General features: G+C 37.2%; 1 protein-coding gene across 1 annotated transcript in view; it reads left to right on the plus strand.

Moving 5' to 3' along the window:
* The window catches only part of MYO3B (myosin IIIB), a 183,681-nt gene that overhangs the window by 77,720 nt on the left and 86,448 nt on the right, over positions 1–19,513 (plus strand). Inside the window, exons 11-21 of the mRNA XM_030454152.1 lie at positions 8,995–9,091; positions 9,916–10,032; positions 10,862–10,966; positions 13,380–13,463; positions 14,128–14,330; positions 14,697–14,795; positions 15,301–15,415; positions 15,816–15,942; positions 16,084–16,294; positions 17,362–17,509; positions 17,750–17,903. Coding sequence (XP_030310012.1) covers positions 8,995–9,091; positions 9,916–10,032; positions 10,862–10,966; positions 13,380–13,463; positions 14,128–14,330; positions 14,697–14,795; positions 15,301–15,415; positions 15,816–15,942; positions 16,084–16,294; positions 17,362–17,509; positions 17,750–17,903 — 1,460 coding nt within the window. The remainder of the gene's footprint in view (positions 1–8,994; positions 9,092–9,915; positions 10,033–10,861; positions 10,967–13,379; positions 13,464–14,127; positions 14,331–14,696; positions 14,796–15,300; positions 15,416–15,815; positions 15,943–16,083; positions 16,295–17,361; positions 17,510–17,749; positions 17,904–19,513) is intronic.

A 19,513-nucleotide genomic window follows, 5' to 3' on the forward strand; every position in this document is an offset into this window, starting at 1 on the left:
GTCCATCCTCTTACCACCTAACCCATTTTAAATATTTTGTTTGCCACGGGTGAATACTTGCAACTTATGTGCAGTAGCACCTGCAGACTGTAGTGGTGATGGAGACTATTGCAATGAGTTTAGTCCTAATCTTATCCTCCCTAGCAGTCTAAGTTCTATTATTGTCCCTGCTGGCCCAAAATTTGCTTCGCCAATTATTCCCAGGTTCCCTGTCACAGGTCATTATGTGACCCATCTTTCCCATCAGTCTTCATTCACTATTCATTCTGTCTGTACTTAAGGCTTTGTTCTGCTAGACAGCATCTTGTGTCTTCTTCCTCTATCTCTCCAGTAGCTTCTGTTTCTTATTTCCACCTTTTCCAGCAAGTCCTAGTCCATGTTCTTCTATTTTGTGAGCCTTTTCTCTGCTCTTGGTGTTCCTCCTCACCTGGTAATGTAGCTTGGAGCTCTCTTGTTCCTCCTTATCACTAAATTCACCTTTCCCAGATCTGTTAGAGATTCTCTGCTACTCCTATAGCTCTGCTCTCAGCAGACTCTTTGTATTCATCTTGTTCTTTCCTGGACTCTTGATTGGCTTTTAGCCATGTCTCTGAATTAGATGGGTTAGATGAATTAGATGGCCAGTGAACAAATAAGACAGGAGACATAATTAGTCTGCTGGAGAGACAGTCATTTTTATGTTCACTTTGAAGCCAGTGGATCTTGCAGTTGGCTTCACTTTGAATCCAATAGGCCTAACTGCTATTATTAAAGACTGGGTTTTCAGTTGTTGCAGCTTTACACTATGGAATCCTTACTGGTTCTTTGGAGCACCAACCCATTTTGATTGGGGCTGAGAGCATGCTCAAAGAGTGCAAGAATTTAGTCATCATTTACCATTGAAATCTACAACATGTTGTTCAGAATGATGAAGTGCTGATTTTCCAGAGATTTGAAACTTGATCAAATTGTTTTAAACTTTAATGAGATTGCAAAAGCATATCCCTGCAAAATACCAAGTCTGTGGGCCAGACAGTTAATATTGGACCACAAACTTAAGATTATTACAAGAGAACCAGCCACCAGGAGCATCTAATTATTGTTTTCCCCAGAGGCATAGATATAGTCTCACAATAGTAAAGAACTTGGCTCTGTAAACGCTTCTGCTGTGAGGGAACCTAGGAAGTCACTGGTGATGACAGCTGATCAGGAGGTATCTGGGTGTTGTCTCATTTGAAAGTTTTCCAGCATCAGTGCTTTGCACTTGCATCTTTTGATTCTTTACTGACAAAGCATCTCTGTTTATTTTAATAGGATTCTCTTTCCAGTTGAGCCATGCCAGTTTTGCCTGTTCTGGGACATTAAAGTCATTTTCTGAGAGCAAGCCTGCATACTAGAAAGTTAGGACTACTGATTTAGAATGTATGATGAAGAGATTTGGACCACTTATCTAGGACTTCACTGCTTCTGAAAAGAACTGGCTTCTTTCTCTCATTTTCCCACAGCTCTCAGGAACAAGCTCATGATGCTGTTTTTATTGCAGCTTTAGTGATTACCAAAACCTCCTGACCTGTAACTTCTAAAGTAAGAAAGAAAAACCTAAGCTGGTAGAAACACAGAAATCATTATCTACTGTGTTAGTGGTTGCAGAGGCAGCTGATACAGCTGAACTAAAGGAGAGAATGCTCCACAGAACCAGTGATAAGAGGGAGAGGGGTAGAAAGTAGCAAGCAAGATCCTTTTTGCAGGATTATCTGGGTCTACCTCTGGAGACTTAAATGTCTCCTAAATTCAGTTTCTTTCATTGTTCAGTTCTTCTATGCAGGATAACCAGGCTTAACTTCAGCACAGTTATCCATACCTCTGAACTGAAGGGGCACTTTGCTATCTAAAGAGACTACTAAAGCACACACTTGTTGCTATGAACCAATTTGTTGCTGATAAACATATTGTTGTCACTTTGCTCTTTGCCGTGTGATAACTTCCTGGAGGGCTTTTTACTCTTACTTCCTTTAGATTAGAAACTAATGAAAAAGAATTTCTGCTATGAAGAGTTTTAAAATAAAAAACTTGAAAACTACCCTGCTTTTTTTTAACAGAAATAGATGCTCTTTGAAGCTTTTCCTCCAGCTTTGTTTTTTCATAGATTATTTTCCCCGGAGAGATGCAGATATACCTGCAGGTATTTTCAGATTCAGAATACCTAGCCAGGGTATTATCTTGCTACACTTTTAATAAAGAAGAAGGGGTTTTTTTCATCTGTTGGCATCTTTTAGACTGAAATCATTGAGCTTTGCCATGTCTTTAATGATGCTGAAGCTTCAGCATCAGCGCTCCACTCCTGCATTTCCTGTTTCTTACACTCTCGTGGGGAAAAACTTTGTGAGAAAGTCCAGTGTCACAGCTGTATAAACATAAGCTCTGGGCATTATCTTTATCTCTTCTCCCTATGCTTTTTATAAACTACCAGTTAACTATGTGTATGTTTTGTCTAGTTTCTAACAATACCAAGGCATAATTGCTTGCATAATGAACAACAATATACTTTCCATTAACTTTGCCATAGAAGCAGTTATATAAAGTTTAATTTTAAAGAGCATATTCAGTGCTAGTCCACTAGTTCGATTTATATAAAAGCTCTTTAATCCTTAAAAGATATACGTTAGTACATCAGAATGTTGCTTCATGTATATTTGTTTCAGCAAGGCTGAATTTTTCTTTCCCATCTATTCTTAAGGTCAAATACATCACTACTTTTTAGCATATGATTACTAATTTGTCATTCATCTTGACAGTCAGAGCACTCTTAGTCCCAGCAATATATACCTGCCTCTAAGCAGGAAACATTTCTTAAAATCAGAGAGGTTGCTCAGGTTGTGTGTGGGTTTTTTTGTTTGTTGTTTTGTTTGGTGGTTTGGGGTTTTTTTGTTTGTTTTTTCCCATTTCTTTTTATTGCTTTCCTAATCTTTACTCACACCAGGACTGTAAAATGCTTTCAGGTTATTCCTATAATGTCCTCACACATAATACCATTGTGAGGACAAGAAATGTAATTAATTCCTAAAGATTCGTACCTCATGCAGCATTAAATTGCAGAACTGGAAAAAAAGGATAAATCTAATGTTACAGTAAGGTGTGGACAGCAGAACATGATAGCATTGGTCAGCTATGATAACCAGAATTATAAAAATGTTTTTGGGACAGCATTAATAACTGAGTGTTGATAAATATGGCTACTTTTTTCCTGTGGCTAGCTCTGGATTCTTACTCTCAATATTTCTCTGTTCCTCTGCTTAGGGAATGGATACTCATAGCTTCACTTAATACATTATGCCTACAAAAAAGCAGCAGTTGTCTGAGGCAGACTTGTTCTCTAAAGCCATACTATACCTTTGGTGACTGTAAACCTGTTAATGAAGAGAAACATATATAATAACTGCAGATCTAGCCAATTTTTCTTTCATTTTCTTTCTGCCATAGAGCCTGAGAAGACTCTAGGCAAAGATTATGGATATTGTTAATTCTTTGCATAAAGTAAACAAAAGTAAACATTTGCTCTGTTTGCACAGATTTTTTTTGTTAAAAAGTGTTTGAGTGTGTTTGATAGTCCATTCTAGGAGATTATAAGAGTGGGCTGCTCACTTTCTAATAGAGTTTTGTTACTTGAACTCATCTGTGGGGTCAGTTGCTTTTTAAATTCATAGTACAAGAGATTCCTACATCCAGGCTGATGGCCACCTGAAGGAAAAAGTCAGAAGAGATTTTTTCAATTTCCTAATATTCCTGAACATTAAATGACTCTTAGTTCTGTCTGCCATTGGCAAAATGTATTGCAATAAGTAGGCAGGTTCTCTGGAGTTTGTCTATAAATATCAAATATTGTCCCTGCTTTTTTTGCCCTCTTCAAGACTTCATCTAAACTGAGCAAAGCTGTCAGCTGGTTCAGTGTTGAAAAAGTTGAAAAATGTATATTGAAACTTCTGAAGTCCTTTAGGATAGACAGTATCTCAAGTTCCATAAATAAATTTTAAAGCTACCATGGAGGTTGTCATGGAGACATTTAAAAGAGGAACTCAAAATTGGAACTCCAGTATTCTGTCCACTTTGCCAAACCTTCCTCGCATAAATTTTTATGATAAAAGCTTGCATCTTTTAGTAGGATTTTCTCAAAAAAAAATAAACTTTCTATTTTATTCCATTAAAAAAACCCAGAATTTAAAATTTTCTAATGGCTTGTAAGTAGAAAAATTGGAAAACTGGAAGATCTCTAATGTTTAACTGAAGGTTTGAAAAGTACCAATCGGCAGAAGTGAATGAAATCAAAATGTTCTGGGTTTTGGGGTTTTTTTTCTTCCCCTTTGAATATAGAACAAGTAAGGGATTATTTTATTTATGAACAATCTTAAAATACCACTTTGTTCTATCCAGTGTAGCATGCAGGATAAAGAGCAGTCACAGCAGCATGTGAGATGGAGAAATTCAAATGAAGCAGATCTATTAACAGCCTCTTGACTGTGGTGGAGGAGCAGAACATCAAGGAGGAAAGTACATGATTAAAAGCTTAGAATTGGAAACAGGGAAGAGAAATCCTATAATGCATTCTTAAAATTTTGCCCTTGGTAATATTCTTATAAGCTGTCCTTAAAAGTTTAAATATTATGGGCCACCCTGTGGCATTTGGATGTTCCCTTGGGGGTCTTAATGTGGGACAGCTATATGAAATGCAGGAGATAAGTCTATAATAATTTTAAGGTAACAAAAATATTTAATAGCCACCAGTTGCTATCTACAATTATTTTGTTAGCCCAGTGTATCAAGTGCCAAGTTGAGCAAAGCTGTGGTCTTCTTTATTTCCTCAAGTGACTGATAAATCCTGGCCTGAAAATTCTGTAATTGGTTTGATATTTAGGAGTGACAGTTGATCAAATATCAAGTGGTTTTATTTATATAGTTCGAAGTGACAGTTTCCCCGTTATCAGCACCTTTGAAGAGGCAAAAGCCAGATGGGACTCATTCTTTTTTTTAGATGTTTTCCTACAGATTAGGTAGCTTAATTGCCTCTCTGTAAATAGGCTCTTTGATGGGAGTCAACAAGAAAACATCTTCTGCTAACCTCTTGTTTCAGTTTTCAAGAGAATTAAAAAACTTCAATGTTTGCGTGGATAAGGTTTTAAGCAAGTTTACTATAGACAGTGAAGAGTCCAGAGTTCAGTGTTTTGGGTCACACTGGGTCACTGTGCTACTGCTGATCACCATTTAGAGTCTTGTTTCTGTAGAGGGGTACAGTCATGAAACCTTGTGTTTTGAAGGATAACATGCAAATGTGTGTATTGGGAAGGAGCAAACTAGAAGAAGCCTGGGAAAACAAACAAACAAACAAAAATCCTGGAAAAAAAAAGCAACCAGTAAGGGCAAGTATGTTCAGGCTACCTTGTCAGATATTAAAATGAGATTATGGTGGTTTGGCAGCATCCTCCTTCTTATTAGCCAGCTCTACTACAGCAGCAGTCTATCTAAGGAAGTAATTCTTATAACCAGATAGCTAGCTTCTCTGCCAGCTCACAGTTAGTTTTGAAAGCAATTAACTACAAGGAACCTGATTGCACCCAACCAGTAATTTCCTGTGGACTCAGAGATAATAACAGAAACAGAAACAGTCCTACGATGCTATACACAATATAATTTAATGCAATTAAAAACTTCTTCCTCTGTTGTTTTTTTTATTATTATTACCAAAGCTACTCTCAACCCAAAGAGTTATCTTTGGTCTGATTGTAACTTATGCATCTTTATTGAAGGTTGTACAAATTTTTTTATAGATGTGGCATTTATATTGCCATTAGGGCTGTGTCAGTGTTCCTATTCTGACCTTGCTTCAACACATTAGTCCAGGCTGAAAATCGATGTACAGGAGCAAAATACACCCTTTTTAATGCATAGGAAGTGAGCTTTGTTTCTCTGTGTGGCAGCAGCACACTCTCCACTCTTTTTTCTTTCTCACTGAGTTGAGTATTTTTCTTGTAAATCTCAGTTTGAGTGCAATTCATGTTAAAACTAGCAGTAATGCAAAGAATAAGTACAGAAAGAGTTTTTCCTATGAGAGTCATAGAAAAAAGCCCAATAAATTTAAATACTTAACTGCATCAAGATGCCAAAGTAAAGTCATGCATAGAGCAATGTTGGGAGTCAAAGGGGGAGACACCAGAGAGGAAGCTTTCCAACAAACCTGAGAATTCTTGGTCTCTATTGCTGTATTCCTCACATTTAACCTGCCAGCATGACGACTTTTCAATCTGCAAGTCTATGTGGTCCATCGAGCTTTTTCTTCTCCATCATCAGCTTGGTAGCAGTGCCACATGAGCATATAGCTGTTTACAATGGACTTCTGCTACTATGGCTGCTGTCTCTTACAAAAAGGTTATTTTCTTTCAAGCTACCTCTCCCCCATGGGTTGAACAAATGAAAGCTTCCCACCCTCTTCATGAAATTGTTCTTCTAAGGAAGAAATGCTTCTTACCTTTTATCTTTAAAATCCAAGAAAACTCTGCCTCTTCCAGATATTCCTGCCTGATAACAAGGCAAAGCGAAGTCTTGGGAGGTCAGGAACTTTTTCAACAGACAGTGCTTATCCCTGAGGTTCTGCAATAAATTTAATGCTGTTTGTCAGGTTGGTTAAAGCAATGGACTTTGAGTGACTGGCCCTTTACACCACTTCTTTTGTCAGTGGAGAGACTGCATACTCCAGAGGATGATGCAGGAGATTGCTTGAACCTTAAGGCAAATAACATTAATGCTTTTGAATTTCCTTTTGCTTACAACTTGTACATTGTATGTTGTCTGAAAGAAAGATTAACAGAAAAAGGCATACTGACAAATATTTCCCCAATTAGGAGTGCTTACTTCTGCTTTTGAAGAGATACTGTTTCTAAATGTTTCAAAAGCAGGTTGCATTTCTGATGTAAAATTGTGGAATTAATTAAAGGCTACTGTCTATATTCTTCCTATTCCTTTGTCAATGTATCTGCAGGTTATAGGGTCAGTAGAAAACTGATGAGGCCAGCAGGAGATTTGAAGCTAATGTGATGTTATGCTCTTAATATCCTCTTTCTAATCATGTACTTAGCAAAATGAGTTAAGCACAAGAATATGTATATGCACAAAGATATCTGTGTTTTACTTGTATTTGACTAAGATCCGTTTCCATAGGTATTCAGACTGTTAAAAAAACCCGAACCTTTCCAATAAAAAAATGGATTCGTTTATCACTTAAGGAGCACAAACAGCAGGAGTTTAATACACAATCAGATAACAGATTAGTTTGTAAAGCCATTCTGCAATTAGAGATGCTTAGGCTTCAGTGTGCCCTCCTCCCCCTTCTCCCTGTACCTATGGTAGAAACATTTGTATTTGCAGCTTGTTGAAATGTAATATTATGGCTATGATGGTTTGCCCCAGTAAGAAAAAGCTTCATAGATGAGTTATGTTAGCTATAGTGTCTAGCCATTCCCTTATTAGTTACATGAAGTAAAGCAACTGATAAAATATTTGTTTCTTTTGTGGACTGAGGGGTGCTCCCACCTCTAAATTATTTACAATATTTACAGCAGCATTTTTCTCTGCAGTGACAAGGTTGAATTCTGGTTTGAATGGGACACAACAATCAGAAAATACAGAAGTACCTTAGGCCACTTACATGCATTCATGTCCCTGAGGATCTGTCTTGTCAGCGAAACTGAATAAAAATAGACATTAAAAATTTGCATCTCTAAATTTGATTTGCAGTTATCAGTGAGGCTGTACTCATAGCTAACACTAGAAGATTTTCCCAGACCATAATAGCTCTTGGATATGGTAACATTCTGTCTACCAAGGGAAGGCTGACTGTGTTCAAATGTTTGTGTATAAAGGGGAAAAAAGCAAAACCCTCAGTACTCATTTTTGGAGAGGATTCCATGAGTATATGAAGATACTGTTAAAGAAAAAAAGACCTGCTACATTTTTGTATTAATCATCAACATTATAAAAGAACAGTGTTTCTTGCCAGGTCACAGTACCATTCTGTTAGTGCTTGATGTAATATTTAGCATTGTTTTGGGTTGTGTGATTTCTACTTTCTACATGGCAACTAATGCAGAAACAATCTGTCAGGGACTGTCATTGAGGATCAATGCTAAATGTAACTCAGCAGGATGCAGACTGTATCTCAGTGGGTGTCCTCCTACTATGCTTTGATTATGTTTGTTGTAAAGAAAAGCCTAGTTGTGCTTGCAGCATTCATATTTCACCCCCTCTGTAGAAGACATACTACAGCCTCTTGATTTGTCCCTCTTTCAACATGATGGGTTTTTTAAAAAAAACATATGAGCAGCATTTTCGAAGATTCCTTCAGTATAATCTGATTATAAAGGGGTTATGTGACAGTTTGTCTCTGCTGCTTATTGTGTGGCTTAAATCTCTAAGGACAAGCTGACTGAACATCCATACAATTTAGAGTCTGATGGCAGCTGTAGTTCAAAAATGTTGTTCTGGGCCAGATTTGGGTTCATCTGAGGAGGCGCTTTGGCATACACCGAGGTAACAGGAGGATTTTATACTACTTATTGCTTCTTGTAACTTCTTTAGATGACAGTACTATAGGCTGGATGTGTGGGGGTGAGATTTAATTAAACTGAGTGGTAGTTTATTAACTTAGAGTGAGAAGAGAAGGGAAAAGAGGAAGAATTTTTTTATACTTTATTGTGTGAGTGAAGAGTAGTAAGCCTATACATAAATCTCTAAGCATTGATAAATAGATAGGTTTATGTATCATAAAAGAGAGAACAAATAATTGCACTGGACAGCAAGATAACCTGTTGCTTTTATAAAAAGATATTTCAAACAAAAATATGTATTTCAGACAGTGTGCCTGTGTTTTCCACATGACAAAACATTCATCCATGACTTCCCATTGCCTCTTAATGTTTGCTGTCTTCAATACAGTTTTATAACACTGCTGTTCTACTAACAAACTTGCAGGCATGAACGAATACATACTAGAAGACCTTACCATGTGGATGGAGCTGACAAGTACTGTCTAGATGATGATCTGGTAAATCTGGAAGTCCTAGATGAGGTACTGGCTAGGTAGCAGCTTCTGACAGCCGTGCCTCACATTTTCTCTGCTTCTGCTCTTTAGGCTTTTTTTAAAAAAATGTGTTTCTTCTTGTAATCTATTTTTCAATTTTCATGTGACTGACCTGTTACCATCACTTTGTTAATATTCTGTGTAGTGACACAAAAGTAATAGTGGTGAATTCTGTTCTGTGGAAGACTTTAATTATGAGTGATGCTAGTTTAAATTATTTTGTGAGTTTCCTAAAATGTGAATTTTAAGAGATTTTTCCTAAAATTGATGAATTTATATAGAGTACTCTGGTCTCTACAGCTCCTGGACAGAAAGTGATAAAACAATATTTACTATATCACCTATATGCAAAGTATCAGTAAATTTTTATTTTGATGGTCCTTCAATTGCATGGCAGCAAGAAAAAGACGGAATACTAAATTGTGCTAGTGTCCTGTTCAAAACAGTCTCTTGCTATAACTTAAAATTTAATCTTTGAAAAATTATTATTGTTGTTCCATGGTCAAATAAAAATAGAATATAAATGGAAGTATACTGTGAAATGCAGCAATAGTGTGCATGGCCATTTTATCTTTAGAAGGTTTGGTTCTTAAGCTGACACAACAAAATTTTTACTGATATGCAAATGTGAGTTGCCATTTAACTTAGTTTTGTAGCATTAGAAAACGTTTGGTTTTGTGGTATTGGATTTGACAAATAATTAGTAGCACCTATAATAAATATTTCTGAATCAGTGTTCTCAGTTTATTAACAAAAATCTTCCTAACTAGGAAAATATTGTTTAACTATTACACTTTTTGCAATCTTTGCAGGATACAATTATCCATCAGCTGCAGAAACGCTATGCAGACTTACAAATTTATACTTATGTTGGAGACATTTTAATTGCCTTAAACCCCTTCCAGAATCTCAGCATTTATTCTCCCCAGGTAAGAGACACTCTAAGCTGTGGACAGTACTTGCTGTACCTTTTGAATGAATTCCACTGGCTAAAATACCTAGAAGATTTTGGGAACTAGGAGACAGAAAACCAAATCTTCTTCAAGTTTGACTTAAGTTTTCTGGGTTTTTTGTTTGTTTGTTTTTTAATTCAGTCTCATTTAATTTTGTTCCTTCCTGCTTGGTGGCAAAAATTCCACAGGAAGTGAGATTACCCCAGCTACACCTGTTCCTGTTGTGTGACGTTTAGGGCTTTTGAGAAGCAGAAAATAGTTATATGAACCTTCTAATGATGAGGATATGGCTTCCTGAAGAATTGCTCTGACTGTTGTGCTATTATTTGTGCCATTGAAGCTGCTTAAAAGAAACAAATTAATTGCGTTCTGTAAAGATAGAGGTAGCTTAATTCCCTACATATATGAAGGTGGAGGTATAAATGTTTGTGCCTAAATCAGTGTTGCAGATAGGGGGACCATATTCCAGGTTCACTTTTGTCTTTGAAGTTTCTTTTGTATATATTGGGCATTTTCTTTGTTGAATGCTTATCTTTGTGGTTGTGCTTTTTGTGATGCGTTTGTCTTTCACTTGTTGTCTTGTGTGAGAAACTTTGGAATATATTTTAGGTACTGTAATTTTTATTCTGGAAGTTGGGCATTGCCAAGAATTACCACTCTTCTTCCAGGTGATTCAGTAAAAGCTCTGAGGTAAAACAGGCAACTACCTTCTGTTGAGTAGGCAAATAACCTGTCCGCTTTTTAATTCTTAAATACGCAGTTAAGTTGTGCATTTTGACTATTCTGTGTTCTTTTCTAAATGTAGTTCTCCAAGCTTTACCATGGTGTGAAGCGGTCATCAAATCCCCCCCACATATTTGCCTCTGCAGATGCTGCCTACCAAAGTATGGTTACATTCAGCAAAGATCAGGTAAGAATCTGTTCATTTTAGTTTAGATTTCATATTAATTGTACAGCCACTATGCCACATGGCTATGACTACTGTTCTTTTATCTCATACTTGGGAAATTTCTTTCTTTAAAGCCTTTTATTCCTACATTAGGAAAACTGGAATACAAATCTAGTCTGGTTTGGGAATTCTGAAGATAATTAAGTGGCACAGGAGAGACTAAAAGGTCAAATAAGATGATTATGATAGTTACCTGACCAATCTTGTTTACTGGATACCCCTGAGGGTCTGGCAGTTGACGCCAACTGCAGTGTTGCCTGTGCACTCTGATTCTAGCCTGTCTTGCACTAAATATTGTAATAATATACAGCTGTGTAAAATAGGAGGGTCTAAATGCCATAGCAGATTAACAGAGTTTAAACCACTTTTTGTTGCATAAAGATGCTATCAAGCAACAGACGATCAGTTCCTTTAACTAAAAATTGCAAAAAATAGAAACCGTTAACTAACTTTTTTAATAAAATAAATTAAAGTCCAGTATGAATGCTCTGCTGAGTATGTGGAAGTCCACTAGCCCTAGACGTGGCTGGTACTTCTCAAATGCTCTTTGATGGAGGCATTAAACAAGTACTCATGTAGAACAAATTATGTGAGAACTTGGTATCTGAGGAAAAAATATTTTTTACAACAGTCCATCAGGCTAACTTTGTACGTCTTCAATATTATATGTTTTATACCCATTTAGGAAGTAATTTGCACTTAGATCTAAATCAGTTTTGTATTAGTTTTCCAGTTTCCTAGCAGTATTTTAGGATCATGTTTATCTCCGTTACCTGGCTAGTGTTAGGTTTCTTCTTCAAGTAAGGGTGCATTAGAAGTGCCAAGGTCCAACTGGAACTAAATTTGGCCACAGTGGTGAAAAATAACAATAAATGTTTCTATAAATATATCAACAAGAAGAGGAGAGCTAGGGAGAATCTCCATCCTTTATTAGATACAGAGGGAAACACAGTGACGAAGGACTAAGAAAAGGCTGAGGTACTTAATACTTTCTTTGCATTAGTCTTTAACAGCAGGACTAGTTGTTCCCTGGGCACATGGTCTCTTAAGGTAGAAGACAGAGATGGGAAACAGATTAAGCCCTATGTAATCCATGAGGAAATGGTTATGGACCTGCTTCATAAGCTAGACACTCAAAGTCAATGGGGCCAGATGGTTTACACCCTAGAGTGCTAAGACAGTTGGCAGATGTGGTTGCCAAGCCTCTCTCCATCATCTTTCAGAAGTTCCAGCTAACTGGGGATAATGTCCCATTTGACTGGAGACTGGCAAATGTGACACCCATCTTTAAGAAAGGCTAGAAGGAGGATTCTAGTAACTACAGACCTGTCAGTCTCACCTCGGTGCCAGGGGAGTCATGGAATGGACAGTCTCAAGTACCATTATAGATCAGTTAAAGGTCAACCAGCCATCATTCATGGAAGGCAGATCCTGCTTAAGAAAGCTGATCTTGTTTATGATAAAGTGACCTGCTTAGTGGATGAGGGAAAGGCTGTTGATGTAGTCTACCTGGACTTCAGTAAAGCCTTTGACCCTGTCCCCCATAACATCCTCATGGAAAAGCTGGCTGCCCATGGCTTGGATGGGCATATACTCTGCTGGGGTAAACACCGGCTGGATGGCTGGGCCCAAAGAGTTGTGGTCAAGTATCATACTGAGTGTTTTAGACCATTCTGGCTTATTGCTGAGTCTGGAGGCCATTTGGAGAGCATATGAAGTACCATGTGTTCAGGACTGCTGACACAGGAAGAAGCTGGATATGTTCTCTCAGAATCATACATGAAAAATGAACAGATGCGTATTTTTCTGAAATGTTTAGATGCTTGTTCATTGTTCCAGCTTGAGTATCAGCACCACCTATAGAATAACCTTTCTACAGCAGCAGTTATTTAAGGCTATTCTTAAAGCTGGGAGCAGGCTTTTGGTCAGTGTATTAAATACAACTATACCTTCATATGAAGATATAGTTCATATGAAGACAATGCAGTCAGCTCAGATGCACTGTTAAATTCTGTCACAGCAACTGAGCTGTGGCAGTTTTCTGGGGTTTAAGCATTTGAAACAAGCCACAAATGCGCATAGTCTAGATGGTTTAGTCTTTAGAAGTGGTCACTCATTTATGTGTGTTAGCCCTTAAAAATTCAATCGCTGATTCACCCCTGCACACTGCTATTAGGCACTGAGAAATGCATTTAGTAATCTAGGGAATAAATTGTTACATGGAGGTTTTGCTGGTCTTTCCTTTCAGAAGGGAGTTGAGGGAATTGACCCTTGAGGTATTTGTAGTCTTGATACTAAACATTAAGTAGCCGGTAATAGCTAAAAACCACCACGTGGTGAGCTGTGCACTTAACTGTTTTGTTTGTATGTTCAGTGCATTATCATCAGTGGGGAAAGTGGTGCTGGAAAGACAGAAAGTGCCCATCTGATCGTCCAACATCTGACCTTCTTGGGAAAGGTATTTCTTAGCCTACCATATAAAAATTATGAACAAATCCAACCCCACACTCAATTTCCACTTCATTTAGTCTTTGGTACTTAAAGCTGTTCATGTGAATTCTCCCACTTGAGTTATGGATGAAGTAGTAATGCATGTGAGAGTATTGAATTCAAATACTAGATCTATGCCATGCCATTCAATAATTTTTTAAAGAGAAGGTGCCAGATCCTGATTGTTCAGTACCTGGAGTTATCTACAGTGTTTTTCATATAAACCATTGTTCATTTATACAATAAAGAATGTCAGATCTTGCTATGGCTGTAATCTTAGAAGCTCTTAAGCATTTAAATGTTAAAAGCAATTCTATTAGTGCAAAAGTATGGGAAAAGAAGTTGGTAACATTAATCTTAGGTAGATGAGTTTATTTTTTGTTGGTTTTGGTAGTCTAACTAATTATATGACTCTTCAGAGACAGACCAATTGCAGAGAAGGAATTTTTCCTACCTGTGGGAGAATTCTTCATCCATTTATTGGCCCTGCTGTATAAGCAGAAAGGTTAATACAACATCAAAGTCCATACCAGTATGAGAAAGGGATGCTGTGTTTCTGAAGCAAGAATTGGCTTGTCAGTTAGCAATATATCTTTTTAATGATCCTTCTGGTCCATATCTGTTTTGTCAAGGCCAATAACCGTGCTCTGCGTGAGAAAATTCTTCAGGTGAATCCTCTGGTTGAAGCCTTTGGAAATGCCTGCACTGCCATCAATGACAACTCAAGTCGCTTTGGAAAATACTTGGAAATGATGTTTACACCCACGGGAGCTGTAATGGGGGCAAAGATTTCTGAATATCTACTTGAAAAATCAAGGGTCATAAAACAGGCTGTGTAGGTATATTAATTGTCTGTCCTTTCACACTTGTACAATGTTGGTATCCTGTTCAATTCTCCAGAGTGCTTTAATTTAAATATTTTCATGTCTTCTGCTAAACCAGTGATCCTTTGAATAGCAGCAACAAAAATAGTCAGTTAGATTCTTTTGGACTGGAAGCCAGAGCTGCTCCATTCTTTAGAGAAATATTGTGGTTGGCTGGGTTCTTTGTGCTTCACAGTTGCTGATCATTAAAGTAAGTGGAAGACTGTAGCTGAAGCTACCTGCTTCAGTGAGCTAGTGATAAGAACTTGTACTTTTACATTGTACAAGATGCCACAAGGATAAACCCATGAGCTTTAAAATGATACTTTTTTTTTCAGAGGAGAGAAAAATTTCCATATATTTTACTATATTTATGCTGGCCTTTATCATCAGAAGAAACTTTCTGAATATAGACTTCCTGATAAAAATCCTCCAAGGTAACTATCACTCACTTGTTTTAACTGCTCGTTGTAATTAGCTATTGATCAGCTCTTGCTTTCAGTATGATGCCTTAAAATCTCTCTTAATCCTTCTCCATCCCTTAAGGATCTTCTAATCCTCCCAAGCAAAGAAGAGGATGGACAATAAGGCATTACATTATTTGTATTTCAGAACTGTAACTGTTCGAAGAGGAGGAAGAATCAAGCTTATTATATAGATATTCTGTCATAGTGTCAAAGCAGAACAATCACCTCACAATTTCTTACTGCAGCACTTCAGTAAGAACCCAGAGAATGCTTTGGAGTTGTGGAGTTTTTATTTGCACCTTGGGTGCGTCTGATTCATATTGGGTGAGGGGGTGTGTGAAATGGTAACACTATAACAGATACTAACAAAGAATAAGCAAAAATGTTCTTTCCAGTTACTGAGGTTATTGAAGTCACTGGAGGTTGTACTGATGTATATATTGGTATGAATGTTTCTCCTGCCCACTCTTTTTAGATATATTGATAATGAAACTGGAAGAGTAATGCACGATATTGTTACTAAAGATTCCTATGGAAGACAATTTGAAGCGATCCAGCATTGCTTTAGAATTATAGGATTCACTGATGAGGTAAGAAATGTAGTTGCTAAACCATTGTTGACCTTCTATGTAAAAATCCCCTCCAGTGCTGCCTGTGCATGGGCTGCCATTGAATTTTGTGGTTGCACACCTGCGCCACAAAATCTCTCCTGACAGAAATGAGCTGTGGAAGCATAACCACATACTCAGAAGCCAACGCCAGCCTGAGGTCTCAGTAGGTACTTGGGCAAGTCCACTGAAAATTCTGTATCACACCATTTTCTCTGTCAATAAAAGCTTACTTGAATCTGTAGAACCTGTTCTCAGGGTGAGCTACAAGCTTTAATAGCCACTCCAGTGCCTGCCTTTTTCTTTCATAACCCAAATATGATCTATATGATCTATGTATCTGATTGGCTTCCATAAAAGTGCTTATTGTCATCTTTTATAGGAAGTGTACTCAGTGTACAGAATTCTGACTGGAATCTTGAATACCGGAAATATTGAGTTTGCTGCCATTTCTTCACAACACCAAACAGATAAAAGTGAGGTTCCCAACCCTGAAGCCTTAGATAACGGTAAATAAATTTTAACATTGCCAGTTCTGGAAATCCAGTTCACCTATATTTGTGAGAATCTCTTAACTTGTGGTAACAGTTGGGCAATGCTGGTGATTTCCATGATGTTACTGGTCATGTCTTTTTTCCACTGTTTTTTAGCTGCTGCACTACTAAGTATTGGGTCAGAAGAACTTCAGGAGGCCCTAACCTCCCACTGTGTTGTAACACGAGGGGAAACTATTATCAGAACAAACACCGTGGACAAAGCAGCTGACGTGCGAGATGCCATGTCCAAAGCACTTTATGGCCGGCTCTTCAGCTGGATCGTAAATCGCATTAATACTCTGCTTCAGCCAGATAAAAATATATGGCAAGTTATGCAGTACTGAATCATCTGTATTTACTGGGCATATGTCTTTGATGGGTTCATCCATTTGTATATTTTTGATTTTACAGAAAGGGTGCTGTGTTTATTTTGGCCAAGGCTTCAAAATGGCTTTCATGCTGTGAATTCTGTTTCCACAACATTAAGCCAAACATTTTCAAAGAGCTGAGTGGAATTTAGCTACTGAAGGCAATGGAATTTAGCTACTGAAGGCAATGGAAACCGGATGGCTAATATGCTGTAGTTGTTTAAAAATCCTTCCCATGTAGTGAACATTAATATCACACCAAAGGCTGGTAAATAATTGGAGTATCCTGAAAAACAGCCCTTGCAGTCTTTCTGCTTCTGTCAGCTACTAATAAATACAGATCTCAGATCTCTTACTATTGTGCTGCTGCTTGAGGTGTGATGGTTTTTTTATTTTTCATAATTACAGAAAGGTTCACAATGTTCATCTTTATGATTTCATTGTCAGATACTAATCTGGCTGCTTGGATCTTTTCAAGCTGTAGAGATTTTTGGAATTAAGAGAATGCCTTAGTTGATGTGGAAATGCCTCTAATCTGAGATGTCCACTTGACACTTAACTGTAGTACATTGATATGTCCTCATCTATACTTGCAGTTCTACTGGTGTCTCTAATATGGGTACACGTAAGCTAGACATGGGCTCAAAAAGCAGCAGACTTGATAATTATCCCTCTGACTGTGTACACAAAAACCATACTATTAAAGCTTGACACCTTTGTCTGTACCTGAAGGAAAAGACAATAGATTTTATTTCAGATTTGTCTATTGAAACCACTCGTAATATGACTGCTAATTCTCTGTTACTATGTACCAATGATTCTCCTGCCTTATACATGGAAATGTGCAACCAGCAAGTGGAAGACAAAAGTATTAACAATATGAACAAATATGTAAGTTCTTAGGTTTAAATACTACTTTTTCTCCTCTCTTCAGTGGGTTGAATCAATTATGGAATCTTAGTTACCATGTTTATTTTTATTTGGTGTTGTCTATGAGGAATTTTGTTTGTATTTTTACATGCAGCAGTGCTGAAAATGGAATGAATGTTGGGATCCTAGACATATTCGGATTTGAGAACTTTGCAAGAAATTCCTTTGAACAGCTGTGCATAAATATTGCTAATGAGCAGATCCAGTTTTATTTCAATCAACACATCTTTGCACTTGAGCAGGTAAATTTAACTCTGATGAGGTCTGTTTGAGTCAGCCATCCTGAACCGTAGATCATCTTCAGGACTAGATTATAAACTATAAAATGAGTGTGTGATTTAAATTTAAGATAATAACAACTTTCAGTTGATGTTTTCTGAGTAACGTTGGGATCTATAGAGTGTCGCTGTGCATCATAAATGTCCTAATGAGGACATTGTTTTTACTGCTTCATCATTAAAATTGTGCTGGTGACTTTGTAGATGGAGTATCAGAGTGAGGGAATTGATGCTACTACAGTGGAATATGAAGACAATCGTCCACTTCTAGATATGTTCCTTCAGAAACCCATGGGGCTTCTGTCTCTACTGGATGAAGAAAGTCGATTTCCTCAGGCAACAGACCTAACTTTAGTTGGTATGTGCAAACAAAAATTCTGGAAAACAGCAGATACATTTTGAAAGGGCAGAATGACAACTTTACTCAAATTTTACTAGCTGAAACTGTGCCATTTAATTTTACATTTTAATTATATTGTGCGTTGTGCTTCATAATTTTTCTCTCTTACATGTTTTCAGTTCTTTTTATACTGCAAAAGTTATCTTATATGTCAGATGTCAAGTGCTTTTTGTCTTTTGAGTGTTGCTAAGAAATAACCTGGATCTTGTTCCTGTATTTGAAGTACATCAAGCAATGTTTATCCCCGTTTATTGAAGGGAAAGCTGAGATGTAGTAGAATCTTGTGTCTAGGACCACCCTGTGAGCAACATCAGTGTTGAAAGTAAAATTTAGATCTCCCAGGCTCATTGGCCCATGTTTATCCAATTAGAAAATACTGCTTCACTCCAGATTAAGTCATCATAAATAGAAAGTGTGAGTTATTTCTGCTGTGCTATCTGGGGGAACGTTTTTCTTCCTTCCTCATTCCTTCCTTCTTATTTTACATGCATTTTTACAGATCTTTGTACTAGCTTTAAAACCTGCATCGCATGCCATGTTTAAAACTGTTTTCTTACTTTTTTTTTTAACTAGAGCTGCATTTTTTCCTTGCATATGAAACAAGAGTTCCAGTTCCTGCAATGGAATGTGCAGCAGAGACTTAAACTGCTAGTCAGAGAAAAATACCAGCTGCTTGTCTAATTGCATGATATATGTACAAGATTTTTCACTTCTGCTGGGCTGAGATGAAACTTGAATTTAGGTCATAGACAGAATGAATGCTCTGATTTCGTTCCAGCCCTAATTTGTGTACTAAAGCTGTGCGCTTCCCTGTGGGTCCTATAAATCAGTTAATACTGAATATTGAACTTACACTTTCACAGAGGCACTTTCCTTGGTCCAGCGCAGACCAGGGATACTGAGGAGACATCAAAATGGGTATTCTGCCCTCTCCAGGTGTGCCAGAGAATCATTAATTGCACCACCCTTCCCTGGCTCACCAGAAATTCCAAACTTATTTCTTGCTTTAAGTACAAACTAGATTAGATGTTAATTGAAAGAAAAGCTTACACAACATATTCTAACACCAGAAAAAACATTTTGATAAAATTTTCTGACCCACACATCACTAAAGAGAATTTTAGCAATTGATTCTGGCCTCCAGGTCTTGAATTTCTTGTTCAGATAAAGAAATATGGTAGGAAGTTTTACAGTATCAGCACTGATTTCTTTATAAAATATTAAAGAACATACAAAATGTAACAGGGCATAAAAGACATTTTTCTTAGAAAACAGTGTTTCTTTTTCTGTCATCTCTTTGGAGGTAGTCATGGGAAACAGAAAGCCTCTTTTGAAGAGGTTTTACGTAGAAGCCTCTTTTTCTGTAAAAGTCCAAAGGTAAATGAGAAGTTGTCTCAGCCTGAAGACAGTAACATATAGTTAAAACATGTTACACTAAGCTAAATAAATGAGGAAAAAAAGAGAGGCAAAGTACAAACAACAGGCATATAAGCAAGATATATATATGCACAGCTTTGAATGAATACAGTTGAAGTAAACCCTCCCCAAACCCTGCATATATATATATA

Source organism: Calypte anna, chromosome 7, assembly GCF_003957555.1.
Source record: "Calypte anna isolate BGI_N300 chromosome 7, bCalAnn1_v1.p, whole genome shotgun sequence".
NCBI lineage: Eukaryota > Metazoa > Chordata > Aves > Apodiformes > Trochilidae > Calypte > Calypte anna.